The sequence below is a fragment of the Pleurodeles waltl genome, chromosome 11 (genome assembly GCF_031143425.1).
Source record: "Pleurodeles waltl isolate 20211129_DDA chromosome 11, aPleWal1.hap1.20221129, whole genome shotgun sequence".
NCBI lineage: Eukaryota > Metazoa > Chordata > Amphibia > Caudata > Salamandridae > Pleurodeles > Pleurodeles waltl.
The window spans coordinates 239,535,364-239,556,826 of NC_090450.1; the positions used below are offsets into that span (position 1 = coordinate 239,535,364).

Sequence of the window (21,463 nt, forward strand, 5' to 3'; positions counted from 1 at the left end):
GGTCAGAGAAAGGCATGAATCCTCTCCTTTCATGTCTTTCTCAGCAGAAATGCCCACTAGACAACACGGACATTATTTTTTAGGTAATTGAAGAGAGGAGAGCGGCCCCTTGGGCAAGGGGGCCCAATTTCTTTTAGGCCATTTCTGCCATGGGAGGGTGGGGGCAGAAAACCCCTAGACACCAGGTATGCATTTTTTTTTTGTTTATTGTTTTTTTTATGTGTGGGGAGCGACCCCTTAGGCAAGGGTCGCTACCGGGCGGCCTACTGTATTTTTAGGCCACTAGACACCAGGGATTTTTTTTTTAATCATGCTTAGGCATAAGGGGAACAGCCCCTTGGGCAAGGGCTGCTCCCGGATGGGGGGGGGGGGTGGGAGTATGGGGGGCAGATCAGCCTAATATAGTTAGAAAACCCCTAGACACCAGGGATATTTTTTTTTTTATATGTGGGGAGCGACCAGTTAGGCAAGGGTCGCTCCCGGGGGGGTCAAATTATTTTTAGGCCATTTCTGCCCCACCGGGGGCAGATCAGCCTAATATAATTAGGCCAATCTGCCCCCGGGGGGCAGAAACCTCTAGACACCAGGGATATATAGATATGTATGTGTATATATATATATATATATATATATATATATATATATATATATTTTTTTTTTTGGGTGTGTGTGTTTTTATGTATGGGGAGCGACCCCTTAGGCAAGGGTTGCTCCCCTGGGGGCAAATTGTATTTAGGGCATTTCTGCCCCCCTTGGGGGTAGTTCGACCTACTTTTGTTCGGCCAATCTGCCCCCAAGGGGGGAAGGAACTACTAGGCACCAGAGATTGGAGTGTATGTATGTGTGTGTTTTGTTTGGGGGGTGCAGCCCCTTGGGCAAGGGTCCCTCTCCATGGGGGCACATTACTGTTGGCCATATCTGCCCCCTTTGGGGCCAGATAGTCCTATTTTTGGAAGGCCCATCTGCCCCCTAGGGGGCAGAAAGCCCACCAGAGACCAGGGAAGATTTTGTCTTTCAAAATGAGAGGGTGGGTGTATGGCCATACCCCCTTCCCAAACAAATGGGGCCAAAGTTGTTCTGCCCACCAGTGGGTAGATTGGGCAATTAACCCTAATCCACATCCGGCGGGGGGGGGTCAGAAAGTCTACTAGATGCCAGGGAATTAAAAAAACAAAAAATAGTTGGGTGGTGGCTACCAACCAGCATGGGCCTGGTTATGCCCTCACCCCAACTGAAGGGGGTAACAGTCTTTCAGTTCTCCCCCCCACATTTTATCCCACAGCAAGCAACAGGACATTTGAATATTTTGTGTTTTGGTTTTACATTTGGGCCATTAGAGCTTGGCTAACTCTCAAAATCGTCCCACTTGGAATGGTGAGGGCTGCACTTTTTGGACGCTGTCATGTAGAAAAATCCTCAAGACCTAGACACATCTGAAAACGAAACATCTGGTTGATTCCAGGGTGGTGTGCTTCACATGCACCCCGCACCATTTTCTTACCCACAATGCCCTGCAAACTTCCAACTTTGCTGGAAATCACACATTTTTCCCACATTTTTGTGATGGAACATTCCGGAATCTGCAGGAATCCACAAAATTCCTACCACCTAACATTGTCTCATCTATACCAATAAAAATTCTGCTGCACTTGTCAGCTCAATTTTTTTTTTTTCAAACTGCCCTTTTGTACCCGCTTTGGTTCCCCCTCAATTTCGACATGTTTTTGGCTCTTCCCTGTCACAAGCACTTGGCCCGCCTACACAAGTGAGGTATCATTTCTACCTGGCGACTGAGGGGAACATTGGCTGGTAGGAAATTTGTCCTGGTGCGGTGATCCCACACAGAAATGTGGGGAAAATAAAAGAAAATTTAGATAAATTTGAGGTTTGCTGAGGTTTTTGGGTAAGAAAACATTGGGGGATCCAATCAAGTCACACCTCCCTGGACTACCTCAGGTGTCTAGTTTTCAGAAATGTCTGGGTTTGGTAGGTTTCCCTAGATGGCTGCTGAGCCCAGGCAACAAAACGCAGCTGCACCCCCACTCAAAAACATATAGTTTTGTATTTGATCATTTTGATGTGTCCAGATAGTGTTTTGGGGCATTTCCTGTCGCGAGCGCTAGGCCTACCCACACAAGTGTGGAACCATTTTTTATCGGGAGACTTGTGGGACCGCTGGGTGGAAGGAAATTTGTGGCTTCTCTCAGATTCCAGAACTTTCTGTCACCGAAATGTGAGGAAAAAGTGTTTTTTGGTCCAAATTTTGAGGTTTGCAAAGGATTCCGGGTAAAAGAGCCTGGTGAGAGCCCCAAAAGTCATCCCATCTTGGATTCCCCTAGGTGTCTGGTTTTCAAAAATGCGCAGGTTTGGTAGGTTTCCCTAGGTGCCGGTTGAGCTAGAGGCCAAAATCCACAGCTAGGCACTTTGTAAAAATCAGCGGTTTCCTTTGGGAAAATGTGATGTGTCGACGTTGTGTTTTGGGGCATTTCCTGTCGCAGGCGCTAGGCCTACCCACACAAGTGAGGTACCATTTTTATCGGGAGACTTTGGCGAACGCAGGGTGGAAGGAAATTTGTGGCTCCTCTCAGATTCCAGAACTTTCTGTCACCGAAATGTGACGAAAAAGTGTTTTTTGGGCCAAATTTTGAGGTTTGTAAAGGATTCTGGTGAGAGCCCCACAAGTCACCCCATCTTTGATTCCCCTAGGTGTCTAGTTTTCAAAAATGTGCAGATTTGGTAGGTTTCCCTAGGTGCCGGCTGAGCTAGAGGCCAAAATTTACAGCTAGGCACTTTGCAAAAAACACGTCAGACTTCAATGTAAAAATGTGATGTGTCTATGTTGCGTTTCCTATCGTGAGCATTAGGCCTACCCAAGCAAGAGAGGTACTATTTTTATTGGGAGAGTTGGGGGAACACAGAATATCAAAACAAGTGTTATTGTCCCTTATCTTTCTCAACATTTTTTCTTCCAAATGTAAGACAGTGTGTAAAAAAGACGTCTATTTGAGAAATGCCCTGTAATTCACATGCTAGTATGGGCACCCCGAAATTCAGAGATGTGCAAATAACCACTGCTTCTCACCACCGTATCTTATGCCTATGTTGGAAATACAAAGGTTTTCTTGATACCTATTTTTCCCTCTTTATATTTCAGCAAATGAATTGCTGTATACCCGGTATAGAATAAAAACCCATTGCAAGGTGCAGCTCATTTATTGGCTCTGGGTACATAGGGTTCTTGATGAACCTACAAGCCCTATATATCCCCGCAACCAGAAGAGTCCAGCAGACGTAACGGGTATATTGCTTTAAAAAAAATCTGACATCACAGGAAAAAGTTACAGAGTAAAACGTGGAGAAAAATGGCTGTTTTTTCACCTCAATTTCAATATTTTTTTATTTCAGATGGTATTTTCTGTAGGAAAACCTTGTAGGATCTACACAAATTTCCACTTTCTGAATTCAGAATTTTGTCTGCTTTTTAGAAATGTTTAGCTTTCTGGGATCCAGCATTCATTTCACAACCATTTCGGTCACCAACTGGAAGGAGTCAGAGCACAAAAAATAGTAAAAATGGGGTATGTCCCAGTAAAATGCCAAAATTGTGTTGCAAAATGTGGTTTTCTGATTCAAGTCTGCCTGTTCCTGAAAGCTGGGAAGATGGTGATTTTAGCACTGCAAACCTTTTGTTGATGCCATTTTCAGGGAAAAAAACATAATCCTTCTTCTGCAGCCCTTTTTCCCATTTGTTTTTTTTTTTTAAACGAAATTTTTGCTGTATTTTTGGGTAATTTCTTGGTCTCCTTCAGGGGAACCCACAAAGTCTGGGTACCTCTAGAATCCCTAGGATGTTGGAAAAAAGAACGCAAATTTGGCGTGGGTAGCTTATGTGGACAAAACGTTATGATGGCCTAAGCACGAACTGCCAAAATCACCCAAAAAAAGGCTTGGCACCTGAGGGGGAAAAGGCCTGGCAGCGACGGGGTTAACACTGAATGTCAACTGTCAATGTGACTATTAAAGGGTAGCTCTAGCTGTAAATTGCTTAAATTCAGCATATAAACTGTGGCACAAAAAAAGATTTAAAATTGGTAGTACAAGTTGAATGCTACATTAAAAAGAAGCTACAGTCTGTGCACTTAAACTTCTCCAATGTTCAGAAAACTGTCTATCGCCAACTCGAGTTAGAAGAGCAATAGACATGCCATTCTTGCAGCATATAACTACTTAAGGGAAATACAAATAATTATTCGTTATGATTTTTTGATATACATGCAGTAGGGGTGATTTTTATAAAGTTGTGAACTTTCTGCCCTTTCAGAAACAGTTTGCCTACTTGGCTCTGATCCCTTGCCTGTTGCTCAAACCCCTGTGGTTCATAAATTGCTCTCCAGGTACTTCTTGTTTGACAGCCTTTTCTCAAATGAGGTTTGAGACTGATCAAGGCCCTGCTAAAACAGAGGTCTACCTACTTGTCTCGTTTCTTCGGTTTTAATAGCTATTTATGAAGTATTTGACACTAGTTGCCTTGAAGGGCAGAAATCCTGCAGAGTGGAGAGAATCTGGTCCCAAAGGTTTGAGTAATAGATCTGCCTAGAAGGGTTGTAGTGCTGCTTTGATCTAAGCGCCTGCTTGTATCCACAGAGAGAGCTACACACCTTACTGTAGTGGCCTGATTTTAAAACCTGCTGCAGATGAGTGCTAGCATAATCCTGAACTACCAGCTGCTCTCTCTGTGCCCTCTGTGACTGTCATGGCTGGTGACTCAAAGCGCTGCAACAAATCCAGATTGTCGCACTGTCCGGCCATCTACTATACAGCTTGCCACCATTAACACTAGAGACCCGACCAGTCAAATCTGGGTTTATGCAAACTCACATCCTTCACACCAATGACGTACAGTAGCTGTGTGATGATGGGGGCAGGGGGCGACGCGGGGCTCAAAGTCAGCTCAGATCCATTGCACCTGCAGTCTAAGATGAATATGTACATTTGCCTGAGCATGCACAAGATATTTGCAGACGAATTGAGAGGAAAGTGTGCTGAACTGGAAAAATGAGTAATTGTTTTAATGGCATTATTAGAAGCTTGAAAAAAATCTGAGTTAATTGGGCCAAGGAGCCTTATTTAACCTGGAAAGTGAAACCTAATAACTGTGTGAACCTCTGGATGCACTTCCAAAGTATGACTTCGGAGTTGCAACCTGGAAGGTGGAAAGTGTGCTACGTGGAGTGAGTAAAATCTAAAAGAACCCAGAGTATTGTTAGTGTGCAAGCGCTCAAAGACAAAGAACCACTGTTCTTGTTCTTAGGCCTACATGAATTATATTACAAATGTATACATATCAAAACAGCAAAAGACCTACATTTACAACCATTTATAGGAATGAGAGTCGGCTGTTTGATCGTTACTGCCACCACATATAGTGTAGGTTCGTGGCAAGTCCGATGAATGAACAGAAGGATTTAACTGTAAATTTTAAAGTACAATACATTCTTGGTGGCAAAGTGTTAGCGCAGAATTGCTATCCAGATTGCCACTGGAGGACATGGAATTGAAAGTAGAAGAAATATAAAAGAATACAATGCTGTGGGAGTGAGGTTGGTAGGGGGTCAAATTAAATAGTGATGTGAACAAAGGTTGTGTGCTAAAGGGGGAAGCAGATTACGCCACAATGAGTAGGAATGTGTGGCAACATTCGGCTTCTCGGAAAGACAGCTGTAGAGATTTCAACAAATGGCAGTTTAGTGGGAAGGGGAAATAATTGATTTAACTAATGTCTGCAAGACAGAATTGTGAATGTGGTACACCAGGGCTACTTGTGTATTAATTTAAGAGAATCCCAAAAAAAAAGTTCCGTGGGACTGGTTTAGACGGCAACTTGAATGAAAAAACAAGGAGTGTATTCATTGCAATTGAAGTGACAAGCACTTGGTCATGGCTAGTCCTCCTGAGGAACCCATAGAGTGTCTGAGATGTGAACGGCAGAGGGTCGGAGTGGGTTTTTGGGTGCCTTTGCCATATTTTAACTGGGCAATTGACATACACATTGGTGATAAGTGACTACCTTCTCAAAATGGGTGGAGGTCAAATCAAATTATGAGTCTAATCTAAAGATATTTTTGCTACAGGCAAATTTTAAATATAATGTCCATCTATATTACATGTAACCACCATACTTTTCTTCCCATGGTAACTCTGCTCACTGCATTTGCTATTCTGTGCGCAGAGATAAGATGTGCACTGCCAACCACGGTGTCATTTTTTAAATCTAACTTGCACAGACGAAACCAAACACGTTGTTACTTTTGAAAAATCTTGTCAAGCTCATCTCTGCACTTGCTTGGGTGCTTTGGGGGAATTTGTTTATGCGATCAGTACTGCAAGACTCTGTGACAGAATATATGTTAGTGTCTTGACTTCGCTTTGAGATGTGTCTCTTTACCAGTGTAGTTTGACCCATTATTATTTTATTTTGAAATAAATACTTTTCAGATTCTACCTAAATGTGAGATGGAATTTTCTTCAACAAACAAGTGCCAAATATGTTGGGTTTTTTTTTTACTCACAGTGGTGACAATTCATACCTGGAACTATAAACACATTTAAGACTTGTGACACTGCACACTAATGTATGGCTTCATAATATTACAAAGTGGTGGAAAGATTCAACGAGGTGGTGGTGGAGTGTGTGCACAGCGCATATATGACTAAAGTCAGTATTGTAGATGTGGTCCGATAGATGCTGCGGTCTTACTGCACTGCTCCTCACATGGTCAGAGGTAAATTTGCTTTGGAGTTTATGCAGGATAGAGTGCTACTTCAGAATTGAGTCTTACATGGATGAGGTTGTTTGAAAAAAAGGAGAAGAGGTTGGTGCACTATGGGTGGAAGCAAAGGAATGTTCTCATGAGAAAGGTGTGAAAAATAGCTCACTACAAAGAAAAAAACATATTAGAGTTTTTCTTTTTATGATAGTGCATGCTTAGATTTGCATTGGAGACTATATGGGAAAAGAAAAGTTTGCTCATGCTTGGGTTCGTTTCCAGATACTAGAAGTGAAAGAAAATGTTTGTGAGGTGTGTGGCAATCGATGACATGTTTGCAGATAAGCAAAGAATAAAAGGAATAAGAAGATGAGTAATGATGTCAGAAAAATTCAATCAACATGTTAACAATATTAATGAGCCCTATAGTATTGCAAGATGAAGTGATTGGTCATCAAAGTTCACTTTACAAATGAGTGATTAAAGTTTTCTTCGTTTTGCTTAGACGTGTATGTGCCCTGGAGAGTTAATCTCCAGTTCCGTTATCGTTGCTGTTTTCCATATCTCACTGTATGGATCTTTACAATATGCGCCATGTGGTAATCCTAGCAGGAAAACAGTGTGGTGTTCTATTTGACTTTGTCAGGTGAGACAAGAGCCCTACCTAGCACGCTGCTGTTTAACTGATGGCTATCTCATGTAATAAACCAGAGGTCAAAGTGAATGGGATCAAAAGGGCATGGCGTGCCCATACTTTTTTGATTTATGAAACACCATTTCCCTACTTTTAGTAACAAGCATTTGCAATGCAATAGGCCTCGCATTTACAAGAGTTAGAGCTATTGCCGTTGTAAATGCATAATTGTATTTTTCTTGCCACAAAAATTGGTCAACTGTGCCGCATAATTTTGCCCTCGCTGCCACATAATTCCAGTGGCCCAGCATATGACTAAAGCACTTCTGTTTACTCTCTCTGTTCCACGATTTGAAGAAATTCCTATTTGTGTCTGTGTTGGTGTCAGTACTCTGTGTTCGGTAAAGGACAGAAGTCTTGTCCTTCATCTATGTTTATACACAAGGACATGGTTGTTGCTTGGCAGAATGTGGTGGAGAGCTTGTATCACTATTGGTAGTAAGGCAGAACTAATCTCAGCAGTTATGCCTACTCATGCCAGAGAAGCGAATAGGGCGTCCATCTTGGAATACACATACAAGTGCAGTTGGCATAGATCTGCGACAAAGCACACATTTGCAATACATTAATCAATTGTCCCTTTATTTCTTGAAAATGTTGTTTCACTTATTTATTGAAGTCCATTGTATTGGAATTACAAAACGTAATATGGGAAGGGTGGTTCTGAATCAATTGGAAGCAGAAAAACAGAAGACAACCCTTCGATGGAGATGAATAATGGCGCCTTGATCAGCGTGTACTCCCAATCAAAGCAAGGATGGAAGAAGTGCACCCTTGCTCTTCTTCCTAATATAAAGGACGCACATGCATGCTCGCGTACGCCTTGGGGCAAACACATTAATCAGGTGGCAGCTGGAAAAAGAGAGGGCTGATTTTGCGCACTCTTAGTGGAATACAGCCCTCCCAGCGGTGAAATCAAGTCATGTTGTAAGAACCAATAAATCAATAAGGAGATTGAAAAACATTACTCTATTATTGTGAGAAGAGTAGAATTAAAAAAGGAAAAGAAAATTAGTGAAATGAAAGGAGGATTTGAATCCTGGATTTGAGTGCCAAGAGGGCTCCCGTTTAAGCTACTGATTTCACCTAGCAGTTGCCAGTGGGGATATCTTTTTGGGATATGTATTAGAGAAACATAGGAAGGGGCATGGGCTGACTGCAAGGTGTCAGTAAACAGCCTAAGGCCTACCCGGGTTAAAAGTTACTTCAAACAAACATTAGAACATTCAGAGGTGTGGGGGAAACAAGAATGAAGGTGAGGGATTCAAACAATGTGTCATTGTGTGCGCCTTCAATAAAACCCGGGAGATCAGAGTGTAACATCATGGAGCGTGAAGGGAAGAGACAAAAGAAAAACGTAGCACGCCCACATTAAAGTATATGGCCGATCGTGCAATAATCCATGTAACAGGGTCAGTCTGCAATGTGTAACAAAATAGCCTCAAGGAGGGACAAATGTAAAACATTTACCTAGGAAATCAAGGGAATTTTAAAAGACAGGCCCAAGAACGAATTAAAGTGATTAGCAAGGTTAAAGGCCACAGAGTAGATTACAGCATGTCGGGAGAGCAGGGCGTGTGTACTGCTTGGCTCGACCTAAAAAGGCACCCTTTCCAGGACGGTTAATTCCATACTTTAAATGCTTCAACGGAAGTGTCATTCAGTGAGTCTCCAGTGCTTTGAGACTAACGCCAGGCACTGATCCTTCCTGCCAGTGAACCTGCTTGCCTGATAGAAATGCAAATGTGCACTATAAGTTAACCTGCAAATATAAAGGGTACTCTGCAAATGTAAAGGATGCTTGGGAGCCAGCACTGGCTTTAATTGATCGAATCACTAGAAGCTTTGTGATTTCAAATATTTATTATTTTTGAATGGTAGTGAAAAGAGTTAGACTGAGATGTGAAGTGTGCGTTAATAATTGTTATTGTATTTCAATAGCACTTCCTACCCCTGAAGGTGTTGCAGGGACAGTAATGTTAAAAAAACAGTATTACATACAGTCTGGGTATTAGTAAAATGTATATTTTGTAAGCAGTATTTTATCTCAAACCTTTTCGTGCATTTTGTAGCAGTCTTTCTTATACTGAATGTAATACAAGCTTAAAATAATAACTTACCTCTTCACAGTGCTTTCTGTCACAGGCTGTGACCTTGTAGCACTAAAAATGAACAGTTCAGTAATCAATTATTTCTACAGTCATCTATCTCTCTGTCTTGGTGTTGACTTGCCCGACTAACTGCACATGAAGATTCTGCTTCATTTAAAATGATTCTAAAACCGTAGCACTCTTGTTTAGCATGCAGTCGCTCTCTAACTAGGGATGTTCTCTACAAATACCTATACATTAACGTATTAACTTTATAAAGAGTTGTTAAGACATTGGAACCAAATACATTGAGTTAAATAACCAAACAACATCTAAAGATAACAGCGTAGAAGAGGACGCTAATGCAACAATTAATCTGTAATCAAAAGAAACCGCCCACAAATACCCTTGCTAGTGCATACTAAACGTTTTTATTTTTGAAAAAAACAAAATAATCTTCATAAGGCACCATAATTACTGCTCATTAATTATATATTGTCTGATTGCAGTCAACAAAAGATATGATATCATCTGTGCATTTGTTCATTTAAAAATCATTATTTTGCATATCGTTATGTAGGAGAATTAACATGTGAAAGAAACAAATCATACAATTTATTGTTGCACACACATTTTCGGTTCGCTTAAAAAAAATGAGATGTCATTCAGGGTTCTGGTACCCTTGTAAATTTGTCTCTTTAGAGTATTTCTCCACATTTCTGTCACCTTTGATGATGAACTTGAAATAAGTGACAGGAAGCCGTATTTTATCGTCATTGTAGTTTGTTAGGAGTAGGGCAAATATAATCAGACTGCACTGAGGCTGTTTGACTTTTGCACCATCATTTATATTCCCATGTTATATACATTGTTCTGCTAAACATGCAATTTTCCAATGCGATGTGCAACACGTCTGGGCTGACCAACAGATTGACCGGATTAGGATATCGGTTTAGCAATCGTTCAGCTAGTGAATGTTGTCTTTTCCACATGTGAGATACAGCAAATATCACTGTAAAATCGCTCCACGTCATCAATAAAAATTGGTACAAACTTAATTTAGTAAAGGGCACTCAGTAATCTAGGCTCAGGCCTGATAAAACAATTCTTGGAAACCAACAACAGGAAACTTATGCTGGTGACACTTCTGTAAAATCATTTGCAAATTACCTTTGACGGTTTTCACTGAGACAATAGTTTCTTTGTGTCGAGGTATCAACTTTCGGGATATCTCGTTCTGCCACTTTACAGGTGTGACCGTTACTGTTTAACTGTGGAACAAACGCCCAGTGCGCGAAGGGCTGACGAGAAGCCAGAGGACGGCTCTCACGGCTTCACAATCCTGTAAGGACAAAGGTAGCAAAGGCGTATAAAGGTCATACTACTGTCTTTCATGGGTGTGGCACTGATGTTGTTGTCTCAGTCCCAGGTGAAGTTCCGGGATGTACGCCACTAACATCCCGATTAGCCTACTTGCCTGTAAAGTAAAACGAGATCGCCCACACAAGTGCAGAACTCAGGAGCACTAAAGCTACATGTGCAATTTTATTCGACAACAGTCATTATAAGACGGCAAACTAAAACTGGTGAATTACAATTGCCAACATCATCTGACGAGTAACGTGTCAGGAATAAAGCATATACAGAAACACTCCATCCAGGCTGAGGTGGAATGGCGGCATTTTCGCGAGATGATATAGACGTCTGAAGAAACAAATCACCTGTGCAGGTTTCTTCGGAAATGTGCTCGTCACGCTCCGCTTTTGAGAAGCGTACCTTGAAATAAATGTCCATGCTCTAAAATGTCTGTTACGTTGTATACACACCCCCACCTTCATATTTGGTAATCTATAAAGAGTCAGTTTCCCTTTGGCGGATCTTCTTTCCAGGAAGATGATGTACATAAAAAAGCAATGACAACAAACGAAATAGAAAATCAGTGCTAGGAATGTCTCTGAATCATTTGTCCAGACAGTAAGAAAGTTAAAACGTAGGCTTGTTCAAGTACTCTTCCATTGTCTAAAAAACACAACAAACAAAAACAATTATTGCAAACTTCAGATCTGTTAAACTCAAGAGCATGATTGCAAAGTTTTTTTGTTAAGAGAACACACAAAATTTATATAAAAAATAAACACAAATGGCAAGATAGGAAAATACAGAAGCACACATTTATTGCGTGGCGCAAACTGATGCCACACAAAGCTCTACAAAGGTCATAAAGGTACTATTGTCACCACCTTCCAGCTGACTGAAAAAAGGGACCCAGCAAATTACAAGATTAAGTATGTATGATGCACCAAACTTTCAAGCAATCAGATCTGAAACTGTGCAACTTCAGTCTGCGTTACAGGTCTTGAGCCAACAATGTTATTGGTAACACTTAAGAAGATGGGTTATAATATGATTTACTGGCAAGGTATGGACACCTACAGATGAAACATACGTGATATCAAGTCATAACTATTCGCCTTTTGTGAGTTACCACTCCATTCCCAAGATACCTTGATGTAAATGGAAATGTCCTCATAATTTATATTATTGTGAATTTTATTATTAAAAATTACAATTACAGTAAATGTGATTATCTAAATTGATAATAGTAATTATGATTATACTAAGTACACAAAGTAAAATTTATATATTTTTTAATTTATTTATTTTTCCAGATCTGGGGTTGAATGATCGTGCAGCATCACGAAGAAGATTGAAACAAGTACATCAAGTCCCTCTGATACCCAGTGTAAAAATTAATTTATGATGAAACATCCAACATGGAGCCACGCTGAGAAGCCTGCAGGATTACTCAACATGGAAATCTTTGTTAGAGACAGCTCAAGTGAGGAATCACAACCCACTGTTAGACCTTGTAAGAAATGCGGACAGCAACACAGTTACCCAAGAATTTTACCACAAAAACTGCAGCAGCCTGTTTACTATAAAGAGAGGTTTACAGACTATTAAGTGAAAAGCTGAAACAAGCGTCAGTGATGATGCTGGAATGAGTGAGTGCACGAGTAAACACCTAAATAGAAGAAAATCATTAAAGTCAAAAGTGTATGCTGAAGAATGTATATGTTGTGGAAAGATAAAATGCTACAAGGGAACATCAACACGTGAGAAATTAATCAATGCCACGGAGCTTAAAGCTGAAAATAGGCTTGGAGTGTGTGCATTCATTATTTGCGATTCAAAGATCTTAGCAGTCTGTAGTAGTGACATAGTGGCTGCAAAATCCCATTATCATGTGTTATAGGCACTATACAATGGTTAAAGCAAAGGAAAAATTTCAGGCATCTTGCATTCAAACTGATCATCACTATAAAAATATGAGAGATGAAGCATGTGAGGAACTATTTCAATACATTAGAACTGCGACTATTCCTATCAAAGAGGTCATACGTGTGACAACTCTCAATGAAAGCCTTGAAACCTGCATTCCGTGCAGAGGAATACAGGGAGTAGAAAAATCAACCAAGAAGCATTTTAGAGGAAAATGGGACTCAAAGTTCGGCAAAAGCCTTCACGTACTCCCAGACAACCAAAGAAAATAATTGGCCCAACCTGATAGTGTCATACTAGAGGACATTGTAAGAGAAGAGAGTTTGAAAAGAGAATGATCAGTTTTAAAGGTTAAGGCAACAGACATGAAAAGATTATTGATCAAACATCACCGCACATAAGAACAATGATTAAAACAAACTTGACATCAACCCACAGCCATATCATCCATCAGACTTTGATAAAGATTCATTTACAGTGCCTGATTACCTGAAACGGTTCCTATTAGGACTTCTGACTGGAGATCCAGAAAACACAAAGCCGTCCAAAAGGGTTGGCTCACTTATGCAATCATTTGGTCAGGACATTATATATGCAGTCACAAATGGGTAGCAGAAACTCCCCAAGCAATTGTTGCTCCATACACCGTAAAACGCTGACAAATAATGTTGAAATCATTCACAATCTAAACAAACTTGGTAAAGGGATTACATACTCACAACTGGAAGAAAAATATACCGTCTTGCGTTTTCAGAAACTTGGTGCTACCTTAAATGAACAAACTGTTCTTCCAGCCAACATTCAGCCTCATTTCTTCACTAACTTAGCATGGGATGAAATCGATAGGCTGGAAGAGACTCTTAATGATAAGGGGACAACTCACTGAGTCTAAAGTATAGCTGTACAGCCCAAGGCATTTGGATCACAACCTTTGAAAGCTGCTCTCCCATGCACAGAGAAACAAAAGCAAAGAACACTGACCACCACAAATACTGAAGAATTGCTCATGCATTTTTCTGGTGAATGATCTGGGCCTCAGCCATTGATGACAAATACCAAAGTCATGCCGGAAAGTGTTGCTCAATTGAAGCTTGGACAAAATAAGAACATAATCTGGGTTGTTACAAGCCAAGAAGCGAGCCTCGCACAGATAATACCAAGTTGGACAGGATTTAATATCAGTACTAGAGACCTAGTTAGTATATCACAGGATGCCATTGGCTACTTGACCACCATTAATACCCCTGCAATTGAGTTGATAACTTGGAACCAATATGAACTGGTGGAAGCAGCTGTATAATAATACAAGTTGGATTAGTATACAATTTTATTTGCTGTTGAGATATTTATTATATGTAAGTTATTGTATTCTTATTTTTTGTTCATTTACAGCAGTTTCATATACTTTGGCTGACGTAAATATTGACATAGGTACTGTAATTAGCTCTGCAATTTTGCTCAGTGGAAAATGCTTCACTATTATTGTTTCAGCCTACTTGCATTGTATTTTAACGTTTCAAAATTTTAGACACAATCAATCTGTACTTTTATGGAATACTGCTGAATAAAGAATTTTGACTGACTGAGTTGACAACTATTTCTGCAATTTTTAAACAGTCATAGCTGATAAAGTAATTGCTGCATTTGCAAAAATTTTACTGGTCATAGATCAAGCTCTCTATGCAAAAGCAACTGAGATCACATGGAAGTATAAAGCAACGTACCAATAGAATCTTTATTCAAATGGCACCTTTCACACCATTTGCAATGTCATGGCCATTCTTGGAAAACACTTTCAAGACGCTGGCCTTCACAACCTTTGCATTGAAGCAGACATGATTGCAGAAGGATCAATAACATCAAAACTAGAAGGTTGTAAATACAATCGTGGGGTTCCAGTATACAAGTGCATGTATAATGCTATGTCAAGGCTGGTTTGGTTGCAATTTATCCCCTTAGTGGAGAAGAATTACAAATACAACCTTCAGGTAGTCTACTCCTCTAATGAGGATAATTGTTATCAACTTTGCAAAAGAACGATGCCAACAGAGATTAGACTACCTCTTGAAGAATGCTGCCTTTCCTGAATTAAAACAGCTTTGGGATGTCATCCTCGTCATGACAATGGAGAGCTCTCTAAATTTTGAATGCTGTATGTGGATATTGTCAAAAATGTCTTGCTGGCTCTGCTGCGTACTGCTTGAGAAGGAAATTGGCATTTTCATATTACTGTCATACACTCTATGATCCCATGGTATTTTGCGTATGACAGGATGAACTATGCTACATCCCTTCCTGTATAGTATGCCAAAATGACATTACTTGCAGTGAAACATCCAGATATACACCACAACTTCATCAACAGATGGTCTTCAGTTCACCTGATGTTAATCCGTTTGGAAGAATTCCAGTCGATCAAGCAATAGAGGTAGCAGTCAACAAAGACACAGACTCAGGGTGGTACAACAAGGTTGAACCTCAAGGCAGGTGCTGTGAAAAGATATATGATGGCTGAATACAGAAGTGCCTTTTTGGGCCAGATAAGGGAAATGGTTTGTAACAACAGATCAGCTCTTACTCACGCAGACCTACATTAGTCACAAATTGAAAAAGATAAAAATACTGTTACAAGATCTGTTAGTCTGGTTCAAAGCAGGATAAACCCATTTGTTGGGCCACATGATCTCCGTCTCTCCATGGCAAAAAGGCACCTCAAGACATAGTATCTGACATAATGAAGGCTTCAAACTTGAGTGACTTGAGAATAATCCACCTATTAAGAAGTTTCATTACCCAATGAAAATGAACAAACTAAAAACCTTCACTAACATGTCCGAGAAGAAGGCAGTGAACAGCAATGACAGGACAATCATCATGAAAGCAGAGAAAGCACTCTTTGGTTGAATCATTGTGACTGTACAGAATCGGAACCTTCAAATGGTGGATGTACTCCAGAAGGTTTGTTGAGAAAGACAAAGTTGTTTTACCAACATAGTTTCAGAAAAACTTTACTCCTGCCGAGGAAATACCTGGAAATTCAGCCACACTGTTTGATGGTATGGTTCTTGTTCAGAGAGTAAAAGGAGAGGAAACAAACTTTAGTGAGTTGGCTATGTCTGTCTTGTCTATGGATTTGTGGGAAGGAAACAGGAGTCAAAGAATCAATGCTGTGTTTGGCACGGACAATGATATGTCTATTAAGAACAGCAAAAGGACGATCAGAGAGGAAGAACTTGGGCAACAGCTCCAAAGCATTTCACCTTCCCAGATTGTCAGACAGTGGAGAAAATTTCTACGCCAAGCAAGGATTAAAACAACTCTCATCGCATTCCTAGTTGACGACTGGAGGAAACCAGAGTATTTTGTGAAAATTAAGAATGAAACACTGTTCTTAAACTGTGAAGATAAATGTTACAAAATTACATCTGAAGGGAGCCAGAAAGTGCCAGATCTCAACAGTACCCACAAAGAAGCAGATGGTCCTTTGTTGCTGCAAGCTTCACACGCTGCTCATGAGGGTGACCATGATAAACTGAGAAAACACCGATGTGTTTATTATGTGTTTGGGATTCCATAACAGAATCATGGCTCAATTGTTTCTGAAATGTGGTACTAAAATATGCATGCGAGTCCTCAATATTGGGGAAAATAGCTTCAGTTCTTGGTGAAAATGTGTGTCGAGCTATGATAGGTCTCTATACGTTTACCAGATGTGACACAGTAAGTGCAACTGCGGGAAAAGAAAAAGTAAGTGCATTCAAACTCCTGTCTGCCAACAGACATACACAGGAAACATTTTCACAGTTCGGGGACAAATGGGATCTCTCTGAAGAACTAATGGACAAACTGGAGAAATTCTTGTTTTTGCTGTATGCACCAAAATCTTCGGTGTATCATGACATAAATTACCTATGTCAGATGTGTCAATTATTATTTGAAATTTTAAGTGAAAATGAAGCATATAGGGGGTTATTACAACTTTGGAGGAGGTGTTAATCCGTCCCAAAAGTAACGGTAAAGTGACGGATATACCACCAGCCGTATTACGAGTCCATTATATCCTATGGAACTCGTAATACGGCTGGTGGTATATCCGTCACATTTGGGACGGATTAACGCCTCCTCCAAAGTTGTAATAACCCCCAAAATCTATAACAATAGATGAGGAGTACAATGAAGTTTTATTGCAATTTTGAGGTTTATATTGTTATTATACAATTAATAACCATAAATATTTTTCAATTACATTGAATTTTACGAATCTGGTGTAAGTAATGTATTTTTCCACAAATTATGAATTTGTATGCCATTTATAAAAAATATGAAAAACATTATTTTTTTCTGGGGATGGTTGCTATTCCAATAATATCAGACAAAAGGCAAAGAGTGATGACTTGCTATCACATATTTTCCATCTCTAGGCATCCAAACCTTGCAAAAAAATATTGTTAGAGCCTATCCCTTCCCGGGTGGTACCAATGGCCTAAATTTGGGGTCCTGGCTCACGGCCTCTTAGCTATAAAAGAGCCAAGAGAGGCACACTCGGATTTTTAGAGCAGTGTCGTCTTGTGGATTTTTTGGGCCAAGGACAAGACATACTTTAGGGTCCTCTCTCGGCAACAACTTTGAATTTTCTTACCCATTTTCTGCTAACCGAAAACTGCATGATGTCAAATAAACATATTTTGCAAAAAACAGTTGAAATTTGACTTTCCTGGGGCACCAAACTCATTAAGATGACAATGGGCAATGAAAGGCAGTTTGAGAGGTAGAGGTAGACATAAAAATGGAAAGAGATCGAGATATAGACAACCACACACGGTGAGCTAAAGGGAGACAAAATATATTTTTCCAATGGCCCTCTGGAAGCTGGGGCACTCAGCAATTGCCCACTTTGCCAGTCCCTTTAATCATCTATGATTAAGAGTTTAATTGAGTGCAAACCAAGCAAACATGGGTCTCAGAATCCATAAAGAGCACAACAATTCCATGTTCTTGAACAATCAGACAAGCACTAAAATATATTTCTGAAGTCAGGCAGAACGACTCTACAGGTTTGACGGAAATTGCACAAGCCTTTCATACTTACAAGTTTTAGACCAATAGTTTACACCTTACTGATTAAGTCATGCAACAATCTTAAATCAGTTAGGTTTTTACTTTTGCAACCCAAACATATACATAAAAACTTTCACATACAGTGCAAGCTAATCTAAAGCTTGCACAGTTCTTGCTCTTTTAACTAAAATCAGGCATCTGAAAAATACAGACTTTGTAAAAAATCTTATGGTGAATGCAAAACGTCCTTAGGCCGAAGCAGATTTAAACATACTCATCTGTGGGAATGTTTAAATACCATCTACAATTTCATCACTCGGATTTATTTTTTTGAATCAAAGACTATCTCCTCACCTCAATTGTTCGGTTTTGTTAAAGATAGCATTAGCTGTCTGGAAAAACTTGTATCCCTATTCACATTGGCATTCCTGTGTTTTTATTGTATGCCACTGACTTGAAAGGCTGTCTATCTAAGTCACACCGTTTCATGGATGGTAACCTTCTCCCATTTGGTTCCTTATTCGGTTTTGGTGATGGGCCATCAAGAAATGCTTTGAGGGTATGTTGGTGAGCCTGACTTCAATTTACCCTTCTATCCAATTCAAGCACTAATCATCACAGCTGGGGCCAGCTATGAGCAGAGTGGCACTGGAGAATACAACTGCCAGTTGCTCAGGACCAGGCTAAAACTGGCCTTCCCAACCCTTTAGGTTTCCAAAGGCCCTGTACAGTTTGTTGTAGGACATCTCACCCCAGTCTAAAGAAATATACACCAGCACCTCTCTGCCACCAGTGATGTAGTCTAAAATTTAGCAGTGCCCCTCATGTCACAAAAGTCATTAATATGTGACAGTTTATGCCTCATGTTAATCAAAGCACTAATAATTTGAATGTAGAAGTTGCACAGACATGCTATTTACGTCCTTTGGCGCCAAGGACGTAATGGTTACGTCCGGTTATGCAGCGCTGGGGTGCCACGGATGTAACCATTATCTCCTGGTACCGGCCCACAGGAGAGCGCTAGCACTCCCCCCGTGAGCCTCCCACCCCTTTCTCCTGGGCAGGGATGGAAGGGGAATCGCTTCCCCTTCCACCCCCAGCCCACCCGACCCCTTCAGTGACGTCTGATGATGTCAGCACGCAATTGCGCGCTGACCTCATCAGAGGTCGCCCCCATCGCGCTGGAAGCTCAGCTTCCAGCAAGATCGGAAGAGAAATGCTTGCACTTCTCTTCCGATCGGGGGTGGGGGAGATTAGAGAGGCATCAAAGGAAAGGAAAGGCTTTTCCTTTTCTTTGATGTCTTTCTGAGCATTTCTTCAGCACGATCGTAAAGCGATCCTGCTGCAGCAATGCCCACCAGACACCAGGGAGATTAAAAAAAAAGAAAAAAAAGAATAATATATATATATATATATATATATATATATATATATACACACACACACACACACACACACACACACACACACATATATAAATTATGTATATATATATATATGTGTATAAATAATGAAGGAGAGCGACCCCTTGGGCAAGGGTCGCTCCCCTGGAGGGCATTTTTTAAGGCCTTTTATTCCCTACTTTAACTAAACCCATCGGCCCCCAAGGGGGGCTGAAACCTCTGGACCCCAGGGATTATTTACTTTTTTTTTTTTTTTTCCTTTTTTCCAGAGGGGAGCAGTCCCTTAAGCAAGGGTCGCTCCCCTGGGGGCCAAATTTATTTTAGGCCATTTCTGGCCCATTGGCGGCAGATCAGCCTATCTTTCTTGGGTCAATCTGCCCCCAAGGGGGGCAGAAACCACTAGACAGCAGGGATTTATTTTTGAGCCAATTTCATGCAATAGGAGCAACCCCTTAGGCAAGGGACGCTCCCCTGGGGGGAAAAGTTATTTTAGGCCATTTCTGCCCCACTTGGGGGCAGACCGGCCTATTTCTATTAGGCCCATCTGCCCCCAAGGGGGTCAGAAACCACATAGGCACCAGGGATTGGTGTGTGTGTGTGTTTTGTTTGGGGGGGGGTAGCCCCTTGGGCAAGGGCCGCTCCCCATTGGGGCACATTACTGTTGGTCATTTCTGCCCTCCTTGGGGGCAGATCAACCTAGTTTTGGAAGGCTCATGGCAGAAAGCCCACTAGACACCAGGGAAGAATTTGTTTAAAAAAAAAAAAAAGAGGGTGGGGTTTAGCCATATCCCCACCCCAAATAAATAGGGACAAAGTTGTTCTGCCTACCGGTGGGCAGATGGCAAATTACTCCGATCCGCTCCCGGGGGGGGCAGAAAGTCTACCAAATGCCAGGGAATTAAAAAAAAATGGTGGGGTGGTGGCTACCAACCAGTGTGGGCAAGGAAGAGGACCTTTGATTATGTTGGGTTCTTGCTTTACATTTGGGCTATGAGAGCTTGGCTAACTCTCAAAATCATCCCACTTGGAATGGTGAGGGCTGCAATTTTTGGACTTTGGGACGCTGCCATCTAGAAAAATCATTTTCTTACCCACAATGCCCTAAAAAACCTTCAACTTTGCTGGAAATCACACATTTTCCTCACATTTTGGAGATGGAACCTTCCGGAATCTGCAGGAATCCACCAAATTCCTACCATCCAGCATTGTTGCATCTAAACCGATAAAAATTCTCCCCCACTCGTCAGCCTAAAAACATTTTTTTCAAACTGCTCTTTTGGACCCACTTTGGTTCCCCCTCAATTTCGACATGTTTTTGGCTCTTCGCTATCACAGGCACTTGGCCCACCAACATAAGTGAGTGAGATAACAATTTTTATCAGGAGACTCAGGGAAACGTTGGGTGGTAGGAAATTTGGGCTGGTGCGGTGATCCCACACAGAAATGTGGGAAAATGTGATTGTTTAGCTAAATTTGAGCTTTGCTGATGATGCTGGGTAAGAAAACACTGGGGTCACACCTCCCAGGACTCCCAAGGGTGTCTAGTTTTCAGAAGTGACTGGATTTGTTAGGTTAGATGGTCGCTGAGCCTAGGACTAAAAACAGGTTGTTTTGTAATTGATAATTTTGATGTGTCCACATAGTGTTTTGGGGCATTTCCCATTGCGGGCACTAGCCCTGCCCACACAAGTGATGTACCATTTTTATCGGGAGACATGGGGGAACATAGAATAGAAGAACACATGTTATTTTCCCTTGCCTTTCTCTACATTTTTTCCTTCCAAATGTAAGACAATGTGTAAAAATGAAGTCTATTTGAGAAATTCCTTCTAATTCACATGCTAGTATGGGGACCCCAGAATTCAGAGATGTGCAAATAACCACTGCAAATAACCACTGCTTCTAAACACCTTATCATGTGCCCATTTTGGAAATATAAAAGTTTCCTTGATACCTATTTTTCACTCTTGATATTTCACCAAATGAATTGCTGTATACAATCAAAACCCATTGCAAGGTGCAGCTCATTTATTGGCTCTGGGTACCTAGGGTTCTTGATGAACCCTCTTTATTCTGCAACTAGGAGTCCAGCAAACGTAACAGTATATTGCTTTAAAAAATCTGCCATAGCTGGAAAAAGTTATAGAAGAAAACATGGACAGAAATGGC

General features: G+C 40.9%; 1 protein-coding gene across 1 annotated transcript in view; it reads right to left on the bottom strand.

Moving 5' to 3' along the window:
- Window positions 1–9,963: 9,963 nt before the first annotated feature.
- The window catches only part of AP1S3 (adaptor related protein complex 1 subunit sigma 3), a 163,512-nt gene continuing 152,012 nt past the window's right edge, over window positions 9,964–21,463 (bottom strand). The window contains exon 5 of the mRNA XM_069213481.1: window positions 9,964–11,570. Coding sequence (XP_069069582.1) covers window positions 11,535–11,570 — 36 coding nt within the window. The 3' untranslated portion in view covers window positions 9,964–11,534. The remainder of the gene's footprint in view (window positions 11,571–21,463) is intronic.